Here is an 18,553-nt window from a genome sequence, read left to right as displayed (position 1 = left end):
AAAATTATTGAATCAAAAATAAAAATTCATAACCAATACTACAAAAATTAAAAAAAATCCTGGAACAAAATATATCAATTTATGCGCGTATTGGTGGCATACAATACAGGTCCGGCATGTGTTAAAACAAGATAGACCAAGAACAATTGAACTGTGTTGATAGTTGACCAAATTACCATTATTAAGGCCAAAACGCTATACATAGTTACAGGATGAAAGAGTACATATTTATGGCAAAAAGAAAAAGAAAAATTGACGCTTACCATATTAAACAATAGAACTCATAATTTTTAACAGTAATTATTTTATTTTATTTTAGGAGGCGTCGTCTCGAGGCAGTGAAGAGTCGTGAGTTGTCAATTGGAAGCACTGTAAATTGTGGGAACCAAGAGAAGAGCATTCCTTCTTGAGACCGCAATTCCTTCAGCCTCCGTCATATCTATGTCATCTGGAGTCATTCCTTTCGGCATCTTCCAGTCGAAGTGGTAGAGAAGTTGTGCCAATGGAAGCTCCACGTTTGCCAACCCGAAATTCATACCCGGGCAAATCCTTCTTCCTGCCCCGAATGGAATGTATTCGAAGTTATTCCCCAAGAAATCAATGGAATTGTTGTCGAATCTTTCGGGTTGGAAGGTGTCGGGTTGGTCCCAATATGCGGGATCCCTTCCCATGGCCCAGATGTTAATCATGACTTTGGATTTGAGAGGAATTGTGTACCCATTAACTTTGCATTCATCTCTGCATGCTCTTGGGAGCAATGGGATTGGAGGGTGCAGCCTGAATGTTTCTTTGATCACCAATTTCAGGTATTTGAGAGCCTGCACGTCGCTCTCTTCCACCGTCGTCTTTCCCTTAAAGGCTTCTCTTACTTCTGCTTGTACTTTTGCCATCACCCGGGGGTTTCTCATTAGTTCTGCCATGGCCCAGTCGATGGTAGTTGATGATGTTTCAGTTCCGGCAGAGAACATGTCCTGTATATAAAATCATTGTTAATTAGTTAACAAAGAAGAAGGCTATATATGTATTGAATCGAGTCAGCCGTATATGGATTCTTACAAAAATGACGGCTTTAACGTTGTCATTAGTGATGGGAAATTGGAGTTCTCCAGTTTTCTGCATCCTGAGAAGAACATCGACAATGTCTTCACCACCAAACTCTCCACTCTGCTTCAGTTTATGCTCCTCCAAGATGGCATCAAGAATTGTATCAAGCTTCCTCCGCATCCGCAACAGCTTGTATTTGTTCCAACTGAGAACATGCAGCAACTTGGAAGAGGGAAACAGATCAGCCAACTCAAATCCCCCGGCCATGGTAACCGCCTTCTTTAACATGGCTATCAACACGTCGCGATCCCTCATCACTTTACCAAACGCCGCCCTGCAAGTGATGGAACTCGTGAACGCAAACACCTTTTCCGTCAGATTGATGGCTTGTCCAGAAGAAGACTGAAGAGATTTCATAAGACGGGACACCTCATCCTGCCTAATGGACCCGAAAGATTTGACATTCTTAGCGCTGAGAAGCTCCAATATGCATATCTTACGCATTTGCCTCCAGTACTCGTTGTAGGCACTGAAGGCAATGTCAGTGTAATCATACCACATGATCTTACTGCCGATGCTTTCGGGTCTATCAGCGCAGGCAGGGTCCTGAACTTTGACCACCTCCTTGGTGGCCTCCCGCGATGAAATTACGACTGCTGAAACTTCTCCAAGCTTCAGATACAAGACGGGACCATACTTTTGGGCAACTCTCCTGAGTGCGTGGTGTGGCAGCCCGCCCACCAAGTGGTGAAGGTGCCCAATCACCGGCAGCTGCGGCGGGCTTGGAGGCAGTTTCTCGTATTTTCTTGGGGACTTGGGCTTCATCCATGCTCTGATTAGTAAGAAGATGAAAGATGAAAAAAGCAGGAGAGTAGTGAAGCTGACGGGCAGCTGGATCTCCATTACTGCTCTAGTCTTGTATGAAAATTACAGGAAGGAAAACGGAATTGGAACAGATGTATGCCAACTACAGATCTCTGTTCCAATCAAGATCTTAGGTATTGTATGTGTTGTTGGATGAAAGTAAGGTTGCACACTCTTTTGCATGTATTTATATTGGAAGGTCTTAGCAGGAGAAGAAAAGTATGGTCTTCGATCATGAAAATTACTACATGCATTCTTTCGGTCTGTGCATCAAGTTTGACGGGCATCGATGGATAAGATGGATCTTCATAGTAGTAGTTGTTGCATTTGAATCTGAATTTTGAGAATGGGGTGGTAGCTGATTGTTGCATTAATAATTTAAAGCTACTTTTGTTGTTTAAGGTATATTGGTGTATTTTCTTCGTTGGTCCAAATCAAGATCTGTTTTATATTCTTTTCCTCCGAGGAATCAGATGACTGAGTGAGGGAATTTGTCTCTTGCGTGGAAGACTTATAACAGCAGTCCAGTTAGTCTACAGGTCAATTAGAATTATTGTTAAGAATTTTCTTCAAGCAGCCATGCACGTGCTTCGCTTATGTCTTTCTGATTTTTTACTTTTTCTAATTTTTTTGTATATCAAAGAAATTGGGAATAATTACACAACCCTTCTTGAGATTTAGTTCAATTACACATAAATTTTTTGTGATTTGAAAAATTACATTTTTCTTTCGTCAAACAAATAGATCTCTCTATTAAACAAAATTAATTGAATTTGCTGATACTAGCAAAATGGTTGAATGAAAATCCATATTTGACTTGTTTACCGACTTATTTGAAGTTGAACAAATTTTCTTTGACCTAATTATCGTGTTATAAAGGTGAAGATATATATTCCCACATGCATTAGGGTGTGAGATATATCAAGATAGTTTGGTTAGAAAAAAATTTATTTGACTCGTAATAATAAGTCAATTGGTGTAAACATAGATTTTTATTCAATATTTTTTTTTTTGCTAATATTAGCAAATTAAGTAATTTTGATTAACAAATAGATTTACTTGTTAGATAAAAATAAATACCAAACTTACTATATGTAATTGCCAAAATTACAACAGATCTCCATATAATTAAATTGAATATTAAGAAAGAATTGCTTAATTATCTGAATAAAATAAGAAAGAATGTTGTCCAGATGGGTTGAAACAATACTTAAGACAACGTAAGGGCCATCTTTCATGTAATGGACATTCACATACCAACAGTTTCGGAAATCTTAATAATTCAACCCATATTATTTAGCTTGTCGAGATGTTATGTAATGATATAATCATCACTTAGAAAAAATTAATTCCCATTTGCTCTTAGCAAAATTTGAATTGTCACTTCTTTATCTATGATTTTATTCTATCTTTTTTCTTATATTTCTTTTCAATCTCATAATTTTATCTTGTTTCAACCGATTTATTATTCCACTTATAAAAAATATAATAATTTTTTGGGGATAAAATTATATTTTTTAAGAAATTAAATATACGAAACACCTTCTAATCTCGTGTTCATGCTATATTCACTAAATGCTTTTTATAGTGGGGACATGAATGATCGATCGTCACATATATCTCAATATTTTAAAAAAGCATAACAGTCATTTAATTAGTATTCATGTAAACAACATTCAGAAAACGTACCCTACCATGAAATCTTGTTAGGGAGCAAAGATTCGATATACATTTAATTACTACAAGAGATTTAATTCTTTCATTCATACCCGAACAGGATTAAGTTGTTCTCTAGATGGATTAGGACACCTGCAGTAAAAACAAACCAAAAAAATAAAATTCTGGAAAACCCTAAATTTACTTTAACAACGGTCAGATTGCACTAGAAATTTGTCAACCGAATTGAAAAAAACAAAACCTTCCGGCAGGACTCCGATTCCAATTCCAATTCCAATTCCAAATCCCAATCAAATTGGACCTTTTCTCGTCTTCATAGGCGGGACCTGTAAAATTGGACTCTTCTAGCGAATATTGGTAAATTTTGCTACATCTGGAAGACAATAATTTCAAAAGTTGCTTCACACATCCATTCAACTCAACCATTCCTGGAGCCCGAATATCCTCGTCAAAAACAGAAAAAAACACAAAGAAACACACAACATAGGACACTAATAACATATATACCATTTCGGGATAATTAAGTCCCTTGTCTAATTGCAAATAGATTTACTGTATTTTGATAAATTATATTTAGTATTTTTTATGTTTGTTTTCGTTTAATAAATAAAAATTTTTATTAGTTAGAATTTATCGAATTTGTTGATAATAGTAAAAAAAAAAAGTTGAATGAAGATTCATATTTACTCATGATTGACTTATTTTCTAACTTATTACAAATCAAATAAATCTTGTTTTGATCAAACTACTTTTATATATACATGTTCACGTGTATTAATGTATGTGATGAGGTATATCTTCACCCTTATAAGGATAATTTGATCACAAAAAAATATGTTCGATTTAGAATAAGTTAGCAATAAGTTAATCATGGGTACATATACTAATATCAATAAGTTAAGTGGATTTTGATCAATGAAAGGATCTATTTGTCAAACTAAAATAATTTTCAAAACCTATACGGATTTTTTACATATATTTTACCAAATATCTAAGGATGACAGTGTAATTAATTATTCCTACCATTTATGATGAAACCTATATTTCAGTTTAATTTTCTTTTTCATTCTTGATTTTCAATTTCACATGTGAAAAATGTTTATTTTGCTTTTCTTCGTTTATATTTTCTATATCCATACGTTCATATATGTGTGTATATATATATGCATATATGTATGTATGTTTCTATTATTAATTTAACAATATAAAAGCATATAAATACTTTTAATAATGTATTGATAAATGATGTCGTTGAAAAACTTTAATTGAGTTCATAAAAATTACAACTATTTTTATCTCAAGTAAAAATATGTCATAAGATAGGGTAAAATATTTTATTAGACCCATAAAAAAAGGGTAGAATTTTTTTTGTTACTATAATTACAAGATGACACTTTTAGTTCCATAAAATTTAAAATCACATCTTTTTAGTCCAAAAAAATGTGATTTACAATGCTCATTTAGTTCCAAATAATGCATTTTCAATCCAAAAACCACAACACACATGACTTTTTGGAACTAAAATTACATAATTATGAATTTTATGGTCTAATAATTGTGGTATCAAAAATGAATTTTGTCCTTATTTTATGGGACTAAAAGAACATTTTATCCCATAAAAATGTTGAGAAATCTTATAAAATATTTGGTAAAATTTTTAGAGAATAAGTTTATAAGATTCAAATTAAAATAAGATGTCAAGTTTATAAGCTCCTTTAGAAAGTGATTATTTCTCAACTTAGTTTTAGGATTAGTCAATTCAACATACAAACTCTTTTAATTTCAATCATATTAATTATAAAATTATTGTATAAACTCCATTATCTTATTTTATTCAAGTTAACATTTTAAAATTTTATTTGTCAAATAAAATTTAATATACTTTTAAACTCTAAGAATATTTTATAAAATCTACGAATTTATAAAATATTTTAAATAATTAAGTATAACCAAAATATATATCCTTGTAGTTTTTGAAAGTGATATAGAATTGACCAGCGCAGTGCATCTTAAAATCTGAAATTTGGAGGCGACAGAAAGAACATGGAAGCATCGTTCATCCCCTGAGTTTGAAATTCAAGAAGCGTAAAGAGAATTCGGACCACAATTTATTCCTCGAGAAAAACAGCCCTGGAAATCCTCGGCGCTTGTCACGGCTATAAATACATCTATCTGATCCGTCCCCCATATTGCAATATTGCAGCAAACATACCACTCATCAGGTTCAGAAAACCTCATTTCTTCCTTTGGATTAAGGTTCTGATCGAATTCTAATATTAGGAAAATCATAAGTCCAACAATGGTTTCAGCTAGTGTTGAAAACGTTGTACACTATCAACAAGAGATCGTTCGCCCGTTGGCCAACTTCTCACCTAGTTTATGGGGTGATCTTTTCACTTCAGTTCCCATTGACACTCAGGTATATATCATCGTATTTCCCTACTGTTTGAGTACGTACGTAGCTATGACATTCATTAAAACTGATATATGTTGCATGCAAACCATCAAAACTGATATATGACATTCATTAAAACTGATGGACTTTATGACATCAACTATCATATAATAATTACTATGTTCTTATGCCCCCACGACAGGTTGTAGAATCTTATGCCCAAGAAATTGAATCATTGAAGAAGGAGGTCAGGAAGATGATTGTAGCAAACAACAAAAATATGGCTGGAAAGCTGAACTTGATAGACAGCATTGAGCGCCTCGGCATTTCATATCATTTTGAAAGAGAAATCGAAGAACAGATTCTGAACTTTTACAACGCCTGTTTCAGCTTTGTTAGCGATGATTTACACACTGTTGCTCTTTACTTTAGGTTACTACGTCAACATGGTCATCCCATCTCTTCAGGTAATTAAACTCAGTCCATATAATATAAGTGCCAAAATTTTCTGTTCTATAGACACCTTTTAATTTAGGAATGGTACCTGTGAAGTTATCCTAATTTCATGCAATTTGTGGAAACAGGAATTTTTCATAAGTTTACGGAAAGTGATGGTAAGTTCAAGAATTCACTGAGGGGTGACGCTAAGGGTCTTTTAAGTCTATATGAAGCAGCTAATTTAAGAACACGCGGAGAAGGTATTTTAGACGAGGCTATCACTTTTGCAACTGCTCATCTTGAGTCCATTGCTCCACATTTGAGCTCTCCCTTGAAGGAACAAGTAGCACATGCGTTGGAGCAGTGCCTGCAACGAGGCATCCCAAGGGTGGAGGCACGTCGGTACATATCTGTCTATGAGGAATATGAATCAAAGAATGATTCCTTGTTGAGGCTTGCAAAAATGGACTTCAATTTGCTGCAGATGCTGCATAGGGAAGAACTTAGTGAATTGTCAAGGTACTTAAGAATTAATGATACAGGTATTAGGATTGTTTGGTTCTAACTCGTATCTAAATCTTGTTGGTTGGGTCGCAGGTGGTGGAAGGAATTGGATCTTGTTTCCAAACTTTCATACGCAAGAGATAGAGTGGTGGAATGCTATTTTTGGACATTGGGAGTGTATTTTGAACCTCAATATTCTCGTGCTCGTATCATGCTGGCTAAAACTATAGCTATGATCTCAGTAATTGATGATACTTATGATTCATATGGTACCGTTGACGAGCTTGAAATTTTTACAGATGCAGTTGAAAGGTATACATAATTATACCATTACCATGCTAAACTTTGCCTGTCTTACTTCTGGGATTAACCGGAACTGATCAACAAATTTAATTTCTTCCATGTCTGATGATTATTTATCAGATGGGATATTAAGGAAATCGATAGACTGCCAGACTACATGAAGATGTGCTATAGAGTTCTTTTAGATCTTTACGATCAGTACGAGCAAGAATTAAGACAACAAGGAAGATCATTTGCTGTTCATTATGCAAAAGCAACAGTATGTGTGATGAACACTTGTCCTAATTTCAATATATAATACCATGTTATGTACGAGAAAATAAAACTTATTATATAGTTCTGATCATGTACATTTTGAACAGATGAAAGAGATAGTGAGGAGTTACAACATTGAGGCAAAGTGGTTCATTGAAGGATACATGCCTCCCTTTGCTGATTATATGACCAATGGCTTCATTACCAGCACATATTACCTGCTGGCAGCCACGTCTTTCATCGGCATGAACGCTGTTACAAAGGAAGCTTTCGATTGGCTTGTAGGAAAACCCAAAATTCAAGTAGCTAATGTCACTATTTGCCGGATTGTCGATGATGTAGCAACTTACGAGGTATATATATAAAAATATTTCAAACTCATTACCAAAAACACACGTACACAAATATATGCTTCTGATCTCATTCTGACATGTCGGATAATTTCACAGATTGAGAAGAAAAGAGGACAAAGTGCGACGGGGATCGAGTGCTACATGAAAGACTACGGAGTATCCGAGGAAGAGGCAATGGAGGAATTTAAGAACATTGCTGAGAATGCATGGAAGGATATGAACGAGGAATGTGTGAAGGAAAAATCAGTTTCAATGGAGGTTCTGAAAAGAGTTGTGAATCTGTCCCGACTGATCGATGTTGTTTACAAGCACAATCAAGATGGCTATACTCATCCCGAGAAAGTGTTGAAGCCCCTTATTACTGGATTGCTCGTCGATTCCTTCAGTATTCAAAATTCTTGATAATTACATGTATATGATTTTGTATGATCCAGTCAAAATTTATTCTGTTTTTTTATTCATTTATATGTAGTAGTTAAATGATTCATTTGTATTCAATTCATGCATCATTCAAATGGAAGATTAATTCATACTACAGTTGATTTTTTTTTATGTTTTTTTGTGCTAGATGTATGAATGATTGTCATATATACATATATATATATATATATATGTACACATCAATCGCATTTAGAAAGTAAGTATTGTAAGACATTTGATAGTAGTTGTCCTTGGCCTGGATGGAGAGGCAATCACCGATTATGTCAAAATATTTTTGCAATAACTTTTTAATGTGTGCAATGTCGCTTTCCACTGTTTAAATGCTTTATCTTTATCTTTTTGCAATCTTTTTATAATATATGTACTTATCGGTTCAAGCATAATAAAAATAGGTTTATTTCTTGCGTTATTATATTTGCATTAAAGGTTTCATAATAATTATTAAAGTAACATATCAGATTTCGAAAGTTCAGTGTAGCATGATTTCATCCATGTGGTACCTTGTCATTAAACTTTTCAGATATCTCCTAATCTAACTATTCCATCTCTTCCACCCTTAGCTTAAATTCACCCACTGTACTTGTTCCTGTTGCCTTCCATAATGCATTTTTATGTCCAAGATACCTAAACCCTGTTGTTTTAAAGTTGTTGTGTATATGTCTGACATAGAATTTGGGTGCAAAGTGAGGGAAAACAATGTAAAATGCTTTTAGGGGTATTTTTCTGTTTATCTGACACAAAAGTGCATTGAGTTTCCTTCTAAATATTTCAATCATATTTCAACACAGTCAAAAATCATTCCTAAGTGTCTCTAAACTCCCTCTGGACCATTGCATATACAATTGGGTATAAATTATTGTTGAGGTCTAGCCCGACAACAGTGAGCCAAACCCCCCTATGTGATCCTTTCAAATGATAGTCATCTCCATCTATTTTCACAATTTTCATGATATCTCCCTAAAATGATAGTGGATCTAGGGTTTGTTCTCCTTGACCTATTCTTCTGCATAATCCCGAAGTTTATTGAATTGACACTGATTAGAACTCCTTTCATGTTTTTTCAGAGCCCGTCTCTTAGCTCCTGGTCTTTTTAAACATGACATTTAAGCTTATTCTTGATGTTTACCCTCCATCCTTTAACATTTCTTTTGCGTATAGGTTTGAAGTCTTGAAAAAATAACATCAACAACTGTTAAATCAATTACTAACAACCTGCTACATAATTTTGTAGTCAGATAATTATATGTTACTGCTATAATTGTATTAGTTAGTAATTTATGAAGTACTCTTGCAATGATCTATGGTATTAGTTAGGGTATCATGTATTCGTATACGAAATTAAAACTTACATAATTTTTTTAAAAAATAAAAATGAATGAAAATGAGCATACGTGAAGTATGATATTAGGATTAGGGATATAAATCATCTAAATTGCATTTGGTGATTCATAGTTTACGTCAAGTTCCCCACAAATTTAAAAAGAAATATTCAGGGATGATTTTCTTCTAATTAATTAATCCTTCAAAGGGAATGAAGTTTTCCTCTTTCAAAAGCATGTATTAATTATCATCATAACACTTTCGTGCACGATGGAAATTAGTGGCATATTAATTAATAGTTATACAACTTTTTGGATGCCCTACCAACATCAACCTCCTCAAGAAATTAATTATAAGAAAAATTATTAATATTAATTTAGTAAGGTGCATATTTTATTGAAACGACAAAGTTCAGAAGAAAGCGGCTTCTCCGACTATTTTATAATTAACACATGATTCGGTATCATACCTATATCATAATTATATAAAAGTGAAGAATATTTTACACAAAATTAATTAATGATCTTTGCTCATTTTTTTGAGGAGTGAAATTCTGTTTTTAATAATAATAACAAATAAATAATTTAGACGTACAATTAGCTTAACTAAAATAGTGTAATTACTCAATAGGAAGGGTGTTAAACTAAAATTTAGCCCATGAATTAAGTGTATTGCACGCAACAAATTGATTGAAATTGACCCTATGATTTTTTACATGATCTGTTTAATTTTCTTATAATTATATTCAACTAATTGACTGAACTTGTTACTCTTATTATTCCTAACAGCAGGAAAGAGAAGTATGTACACAGTTGGAGCAGTCAAGTTAAGTTGACAACAATTACTTAACATTAATTTCCGGTATTAAGACCTAAACCTAAACAAAATACAATGAATTTGCAGTGTGGTTGGTATAGTAAAAAAAAAATGACTAATTACATAAGTGTAATGAATTTAGTTGGATTAAATTAAATTTTAATAAGAATTTTCTGTTATTCACCAAAGAAAACAGTAGATGTTTTTGCAAAAAAAAGAAGAAAAGAAGAAGAGAAAGTGGAGATTACCATATTGAAAAGATAATTAATTATAATAACACTAATAATTATTTTATTTTATGAGGCAACATCTCCCAGCAGTGAAGTGTCGTGAGTTGTCAAGTGGAAGCAGTGTAGATTGAGGGAACCAAGACAAGACCATTCCTTCTTGAGACCGCAATTCCTTGCGCTTCCGTCATGTCTATGTCATCTGGAGTCATTCCTTTCGGCATCTTCCAGTCAAAGTGGTAGAGAAGTTTTGCCAACGGAAGCTCCACGTTCGCCAACCCGAAATTCATACCCGGGCAAATCCTTCTTCCTGCCCCGAATGGAATGTATTCGAAGTTATTCCCCAAGAAATCAATGGAATTGTTGTCGAATCTTTCGGGTTGGAAGGTCTCGGGTTGGTGCCAATATTCGGGATCCCTTCCCATGCCCCAGATGTTAATCATGACTTTGGATTTGAGAGGAATTGTGTACCCATTAACTTTGCATTCATCTCTGCATGCTCTTGGGAGCAATGGGGCTGGAGGGTGCAGCCTGAATGTTTCTTTGATCACCAATTTCAGGTATTTGAGAGCCTGCACGTCGCTCTCTTCCACCATCGTCTTTCCCTTAAAGGCCTCTCTTACTTCTGCTTGTACTTTTGCCATCACCCGGGGGTTTCTCATTAGTTCTGCCATGGCCCAATCGATGGTAGATGATGATGTTTCAGTTCCTGCTGAGAACATGTCCTATATAGAAAATCATTGTTTAGAACACATATAGAAAGAGTGAAAAATGTTTGATGGTGAGCAAACAAATTAAATAATCTACTTACGAAAAGCACGGCTTTGATGTTGTCGTTAGTAATTGGAAATTGGAGTTCTTCAGTTTTCTGCATCCTGAGAAGAACATCGACAATGTCTTCACCACCAAACTCTCCACTCTGCTTCAGTTTATGCTCCTCCAAGATGGCATCAAGAACTGTATCAAGCTTCCGCCGCATCCGCAACAGCTTGTATTTGTTCCAACTGAGAACATGCAGCAACTTGGAAGAGGGAAACAGATCAGCCAACTCAAATCCCCCGGCCATGGTAACCGCCTTCTTTAACAGGGCTATCAACACGTCGCGATCCCTCATCACTTTACCAACCGCCGCTCTGCAAGTGATGGAAATCGTGAACGCAAATACCTTTTCCGTCAGATTGATGGCTTGTCCAGAAGATGACTGAAGAGATTTCATAAGACGGGACACCTCATCCTGCCTAATGGACCCGAAAGATTTGACATTCTTAGCGCTGAGAAGCTCCAATATGCATATCTTACGCATTTGCCTCCAGTACTCGTTGTAGGCACTGAAGGCGATGTCAGTGTGATCATACCACATGATCTTACTGCTGATGCTTTCGGGTCTATCAGCGCAGGCAGGGTCCTGAACTTTGACCACCTCCTTAGTGGCCTCCCGCGATGAAATTACGACTGCTGAAACTTCTCCAAGCTTCAGATACAAGACGGGACCATACTTTTGGGCAACTCTCCTGAGTGCGTGGTGTGGCAGCCCGCCCACCAAGTGGTGAAGGTGCCCAATCACTGGCAGCTGCGGCGGGCTTGGAGGCAGTTTCTCGTATTTTCTTGGGGACTTGGGCTTCATCCATGCTCTGATTAGTAAGAAGATGAAAGATGAAGAAAGCAGGAGAGTAGTGAAGCTGACGGGCAGCTGGATCTCCATTACTGCTCTAGTCTTGTATGAAAATTAATTCATACTACAGCTGGATTGATTTGTATTCAATTCATGAATCATTCAAATGGAAGATTAATTCATACTACAGTTGATCTTTTTTTTATGTTTTTTTGTGCTAGATGTATGAATGATTGTCATATATATATATATATACATATATGTACACATCAATCGCATTTAGAAAGTAAGTAGAGGCAATCACCGATTATGTCAAAATATTTTTGCAATAACATTTTTTTGTGGGACAATGTTGCTTTCCACTTTTTAAATGCTTTATCTTTATCATGTTGCAATCTTTTTATGATATATGTACTTATTGGTTCAAGCATAATAAAAATAGGTTTATCTCTTTCATTATTATATTTGCATTGAAGCTTTCATAACAATTATTATAGTAACATATCACATTTCGAAAGTTCAATTTAGCGTGATTCATCCATGTGGTGGCTTTATCATTAAACTTTTCAAATATCCTCTAATCTAACTATTCCATCTCTTCCACCCTCAGCTTAAATTCACCACTGTACTTGTTCTTGTTGCCTTCCATAATGCATATTTATGTGCAAGATACCTAAACCCTGTTGTTCTAAAGTTGTGTATATGTCTGACATAGAATTTGGGTGCAAAGTGAGGAAAAACAATATAAAATGCTTTTAGGAGCATTTTTCTGTTTATCTGACACAAAAGTGCATTGAGTTTCCTTCTAAATATTTCAATCATATTTCAACACAGTCAAAAATCATTCCTAAGTGTCTCTAAACTCCCTCTGGACCACTGCATATACAATTGGGTATAAATTATTGTTGGGTCTAGCCCGACAACAGTGAGCCAAACCCCCCTATGTGATCCTTTCAAATGATAATCATCTCCATCTATTTTCACAATTTTCATGATATCTCCCTAAAATGATAGTGGATCTAGAGTTTGTTCTCCTTGACCTATTCTTCTGCATAATCCCGAAGTTTATTGAATTGACACTGATCAGAACTCCTTTCAAGTTTTTTCAGAGCCCGCCTCTTAGCTCCTGGTCTTTTCAAACATGACATTTAAGCTTATTCTTGATGTTTACCCTCCATCCTTTAACATTTCTTTTGCGTATAGGTTTGAAGTCTTGAAAAAATAACATCAACAACTGTTAAATCAATTACTAATAACCTGTTACATAATTTTTTAGTCAAATAATAATATTTACTGTTATAATTGTATTAATTAGTAATTTATGAAGTACTCTTGCAATGATCGATGGTATTAGTTAGGGTACCATGTATTCGTATACAAAATTAAAAATTACATAATTTTTTTTAAGAAAAAAATGAATGAAAATGAGCATACCTGAAGCATGATATTAGGATTAGGGATATAAATCATCTAAATTGCATTTGGTGATTCATAGTTTACGTCAAGTTACCCACAAATTTAAAAAGAAATATTCAGGGATGATTTTCTTCTAATTAATTAATTCTTTCAAAGGGAATGAAGTTTTCCTCTTTCAAAAGAATGTATTATCATCATAACACTTTCGTGCACAATGGAAATTATTAGATTTTATTGTTTGGATATCTTTCTTACGTATATAAATCAAGCAGCACGGTGGATCTTGTCCTGTTATAATTATTGATGTTAAGGGTGAATTAGCTATTCGAATTATATTTATTTTTATATTTTATTATCTCAATGTTATGAAATTTATACTTTGCTATATATGTAATTGATCATCCCAATGCTAAAGGTATTTATTGCACGCAAAAAATTGATTGAGACACTTAGAATTTGTTAAAAGATGAAATTCACCAACAAAGTAGCAGAATTCATGGTGAACATTTCGGTGGGAGAAATCAGTTTTCTATTTCTGATAAAAACTAATCTAGTTATAGCAAAACTGCATAAATATATACACAGTTAAAATGAAGAAGAAAAGCTAACTACTTTACCTGCCTACTCCAGCATGAATGCCAGCGTGTAAAAGTGTTAAAAAGTAAAAATTGCTTAAAACTAATAAAAGTGTAAAACTGAAGAAAAACGATTACAGAGAATAAAATAGAAGCAGAGTGCTGCAACCTCATCATCGTCAATGGAGCTCTGCTTCTGCTGCAACTGGGAATTGGATGCATCTTCTACAGAATTGACACTGATGATAAAAACACATGATGTGTTTTTCTTGTAATTATGTTTAATCAATTGACTGATCTTATTATATCTAAAAGCAGGAAAGAGAACAATGGAAAGTATGTCCACAGTTCAACCAGTCAAGGGAAGTTGACATCACAATTAATATTTGTGTTTTTATTTCTAATTTTCGGTTTTAAGTGGCAAAAATATATGTTATCAATTTCGTTTACATTTGTATAAAATGAAAAAATATTTGTATTAATTAATAAAATTATGTTTTTATATTGAAATATGGTGATGCCATATCAATACATATCATAGTTCAATATATATTAAATGAAAATATATATAACAAAAATATTTTTATTTTAATCACTATTTTAAAAATTAAAAAGTGAAATAAACGCACAATTGAAAACGCAATCGAAACAACTGAGGATTGTCATATTAAAAAATAAAACAAATAACAGAAATTATTTTATTTTATGAGAGGACGTCCCAAGCAGTGAAGATTCATCCATTCTCAGTTGGAAGGATTGTAATTATAGAAAGATCATCATAATGTTTGGATTCGTATTCTGAGTGTTTTGTTGTGTTTTGTAGAAATAGAGAGAGAAAAACAAAGATAAATAAGTATGTGTTAGAGATAGTATGTATGTTTGGATTTGTTTTTGGAAATAATTAAAAATAAGTATTATATGTTTAATGTTGTATTTTTGGAGATAAAAAATACTATTCATTGTCAAATCATGTATTTTTTATATATTTACGTATATATGTGTGTATATATATATATGTATGTTTTTTTATGCTAAAACAGTTAAAAACACATAAATAAGGTGTTTTTGAATAATGACAAACATTGGGTATGTTTTGACTTGTCTCGAAAATAAGTTGGAAATGAAAACAAACATAGTGCATTCTTTCTTGAGGTTTTATATATTCTGGGGTTTATTTTACTTCTTTTACTGGAAATAGAAGCAAAAAACAATTTATAAACGGAAATATGTTTATGTATATGAGTGATGGTTAATTAATTAATAAATTATAAGATAATATAAAAGATAGAGTGCACGGTGCATGCCCATATCAGTGTTCTTCCATCACTCACCACAACATTATTTTATCCATAATTTTGTCTGATTCTTTGTCCTGGCAAACGGAAACAAATCATCATCGTATGACTACAGTGACACTGAAAATTGAGAGGCTGCCCATCCAGTCCAGTACTGGATCAAATCTTGGAATGCTGACCCTAATATACTTTAATAATTATTATCAATACAAAATAATTTTTTATAAGAAAAATTATTAATATTAAATATTTTAATAGGGGCATATTTTATTGAAACTACCAAGTTCAGGAGAAAGCGGCTACTCCGGCCATTTTATAATTAACACATGATTCGGTATTATACCTACATCATAATTATATAAAAGTGAAGAATATTTTACACAAAATTAATTAATGATCTTTGCTCATTTTTTAGGAGTGAAATTCTGTTTTTAATAATAATAACAAATAAATAATTTAGACGTACAATTAGCTTAACCAAAATAGTATAATTACTGAATAGGAAAGGTGTTAAACTAAAATTTAGCCCCAACATTATAGTATAGTAATTTGTTGGGGGTATGAACAATGCCAGTGGTGTAAAGATATAGTTTGAATTAAGTTGAACTGAAACAAAAAATAATCCTATAAAATTTGGATTGCATGTATTATAATACTATACTTATGGTTGATTTTTTTTTAAAAAAATTATATGTATTTTTTATGAATTAAGTGTATTGTAGGCAACAAATTAACTGAAATTGACCTATGATTAAAAATACATCATCTGTTTACTTGTAATAACACCAATAATTATTTTATTTTATGCGGCAATATCTCCCAGCAGTGAAGAGTCGTGAGTTGTCAAGTGGAAGCAGTGTATATTGAGGGAACCAAGACAAGACCATTCCTTCTTGAGACCGCAATTCCTTCCGCTTCCGTCATGTCTATGTCATCTGGAGTCATTCCTTTCGGCATCTTCCAGTCAAAGTGGTAGAGAAGTTTTGCCAACGGAAGCTCCACGTTCGCCAACCCGAAATTCATACCCGGGCAAATCCTTCTTCCTGCCCCGAATGGAATGTATTCGAAGTTATTCCCCAAGAAATCAATGGAATTGTTGTCGAATCTTTCGGGTTGGAAGGTCTCGGGTTGGTGCCAATATTCGGGATCCCTTCCCATGCCCCAGATGTTAATCATGACTTTGGATTTGAGAGGAATTGTGTACCCATTAACTTTGCATTCATCTCTGCATGCTCTTGGGAGCAATGGGATTGGAGGGTGCAGCCTGAATGTTTCTTTGATCACCAATTTCAGGTATTTGAGAGCCTGCACGTCGCTCTCTTCCACCGTCGTCTTTCCCTTAAAGGCTTCTCTTACTTCTGCTTGTACTTTTGCCATCACCCGAGGGTTTCTCATTAGTTCTGCCATGGCCCAATCGATGGTAGTTGATGATGTTTCAGTTCCGGCAGAGAACATGTCCTGTATATAAAATCATTGTTAATTAGTTAACAAAGAAGAAGGCTATATATGTATTGAATCGAGTCAGCCGTATATGGATTCTTACAAAAATGACGGCTTTAATGTTGTCATTAGTGATGGGAAATTGGAGTTCTCCAGTTTTCTGCATCCTGAGAAGAACATCGACAATGTCTTCACCACCAAACTCTCCACTCTGCTTCAGTTTATGCTCCTCCAAGATGGCATCAAGAATTGTATCAAGCTTCCGCCGCATCCGCAACAGCTTGTATTTGTTCCAACTGAGAACATGCAGCAACTTGGAAGAGGGAAACAGATCAGCCAACTCAAATCCCCCGGCCATGGTAACCGCCTTCTTTAACATGGCTATCAACACGTCGCGATCCCTCATCACTTTACCAAACGCCGCCCTGCAGGTGATGGAACTCGTGAACGCGAACACCTTTTCCGTCAGATTGATGGCTTGTCCAGAAGAGGACTGAAGAGATTTCATAAGACGGGACACCTCATCCTGCCTAATGGACCCGAAAGATTTGACATTCTTAGCGCTGAGAAGCTCCAATATGCATATCTTACGCATTTGCCTCCAGTACTCGTTGTAGGCACTGAAGGCGATATCAGTGTAATCATACCACATGATCTTACTGCCGATGCTTTCGGGTCTATCTGCGCAGGCAGGGTCCTGAAGTTTGACCACCTCCTTAGTAGCCTCCCGTGATGAAATCACGACTGCTGAAACTTCTCCAAGCTTCAGATACAAGACGGGTCCGTACTTTTGGGCTACTCTCCTGAGTGCATGGTGTGGCAGCCCGCCCACCAAGTGGTGGAGGTGCCCAATCACCGGCAGCTTTGGCGGGCTTGGAGGCAATTTCTCGTATTTTTTGGGAGAATTGAGTTTCTCCCATGCCCTGATTAGTAAAAAGATGAAAGATGAAAAAAGCAGGAGAGTAGTGAAGCTAAAGGGCAGCTGGATCTCCATCACCTGCTCTCGCATGTATATTCAGGGAAGGATATTAGATTGGAACAGATGTATACCAACTCCGTTTCAATTAGATCTTAGTTCTTGTGTGCGTTTGATGAAAAGCCTGCACAATCTTTATAGTGTAGGATTTACAAGGATAAGAAAAGTATGATCTCTGATTGGATCAGTCCCCTATATTTTAATCTTTTTAATTAGACTTGAGAGTTCGTTTCCTTTTTGTCTCAGTTGGCTGATCTTCGGAGACTTCAACCATTCCTATGACTTCAATTATATTGACGGAGTGATGGCCATCTTAATTGAATTTTCAGTTTTCGCTATTTCTTACTCTCTATCCCCTTCACTTTCTAAGTTACTACTCATTTTATTTCATTCCCTTGTATTCCTGATAGGAATTTGAAATTCAAAAATTAAATTCTTAGTTTAACAGATTTTTTCAACAGATAAATTGAAACTTTGCTATTTTAAGATGTTTTTTAATTGGATTTTTAATCAAATAAACCCTTCCATTATTTTCGCCTACCAATTTTTCTTTCTTTCTTTTCTTTTTCTTTTGACAGGAAGCCTACCAAATTTTTAGTTAA

At 34.5% G+C, this 18,553-nt stretch overlaps 4 protein-coding genes across 4 annotated transcripts; 1 reads left to right on the top strand and 3 right to left on the bottom strand.

Annotated features, from left to right (window-relative positions):
* Window positions 1-134: 134 nt before the first annotated feature.
* Window positions 135-2,302, bottom strand: LOC105164838 (cytochrome P450 71D13). The gene is made up of 2 exons (XM_011083632.3): window positions 1,057-2,302; window positions 135-971 (listed from the first exon to the last, which is right to left on the bottom strand). The coding sequence occupies exons 1-2, from the start codon at window positions 1,945-1,947 to the stop codon at window positions 357-359; spliced, it is 1,506 nt and encodes a 501-aa protein (XP_011081934.1). The 5' UTR covers window positions 1,948-2,302; the 3' UTR covers window positions 135-356.
* A 3,582-nt stretch (window positions 2,303-5,884) lies between these two features.
* On the top strand, window positions 5,885-8,304 carry LOC148787669 (viridiflorene synthase-like). The gene is made up of 7 exons (XM_088881701.1): window positions 5,885-6,004; window positions 6,183-6,447; window positions 6,565-6,937; window positions 7,016-7,234; window positions 7,346-7,484; window positions 7,588-7,833; window positions 7,930-8,304. The coding sequence occupies exons 1-7, from the start codon at window positions 5,885-5,887 to the stop codon at window positions 8,233-8,235; spliced, it is 1,668 nt and encodes a 555-aa protein (XP_088737827.1). The 3' UTR covers window positions 8,236-8,304.
* Window positions 8,305-10,629: 2,325 nt separating this feature from the next.
* On the bottom strand, window positions 10,630-12,481 carry LOC105164837 (cytochrome P450 71D13-like). Its single transcript, XM_088882254.1, has 2 exons — window positions 11,449-12,481; window positions 10,630-11,362 (listed from the first exon to the last, which is right to left on the bottom strand). The coding sequence occupies exons 1-2, from the start codon at window positions 12,337-12,339 to the stop codon at window positions 10,748-10,750; spliced, it is 1,506 nt and encodes a 501-aa protein (XP_088738380.1). The 5' UTR covers window positions 12,340-12,481; the 3' UTR covers window positions 10,630-10,747.
* A 3,614-nt stretch (window positions 12,482-16,095) lies between these two features.
* Window positions 16,096-18,125, bottom strand: LOC148787668 (cytochrome P450 71D95-like). Its single transcript, XM_088882297.1, has 2 exons — window positions 17,079-18,125; window positions 16,096-16,993 (listed from the first exon to the last, which is right to left on the bottom strand). Exons 1-2 carry the CDS (start codon window positions 17,982-17,984, stop codon window positions 16,379-16,381), a joined length of 1,521 nt encoding a protein of 506 aa, XP_088738423.1. The 5' UTR covers window positions 17,985-18,125; the 3' UTR covers window positions 16,096-16,378.
* Window positions 18,126-18,553: the final 428 nt, after the last annotated feature.

This window comes from Sesamum indicum, linkage group LG6 (genome assembly GCF_026168435.1).
Source record: "Sesamum indicum cultivar Baizhima isolate 11 linkage group LG6, ASM2616843v1, whole genome shotgun sequence".
Taxonomy (NCBI): Eukaryota; Viridiplantae; Streptophyta; class Magnoliopsida; order Lamiales; family Pedaliaceae; genus Sesamum; species Sesamum indicum.
The sequence above is the reverse complement of the archived record's forward strand: the minus strand, read 5'-3'. Positions and strand labels throughout refer to the sequence as shown.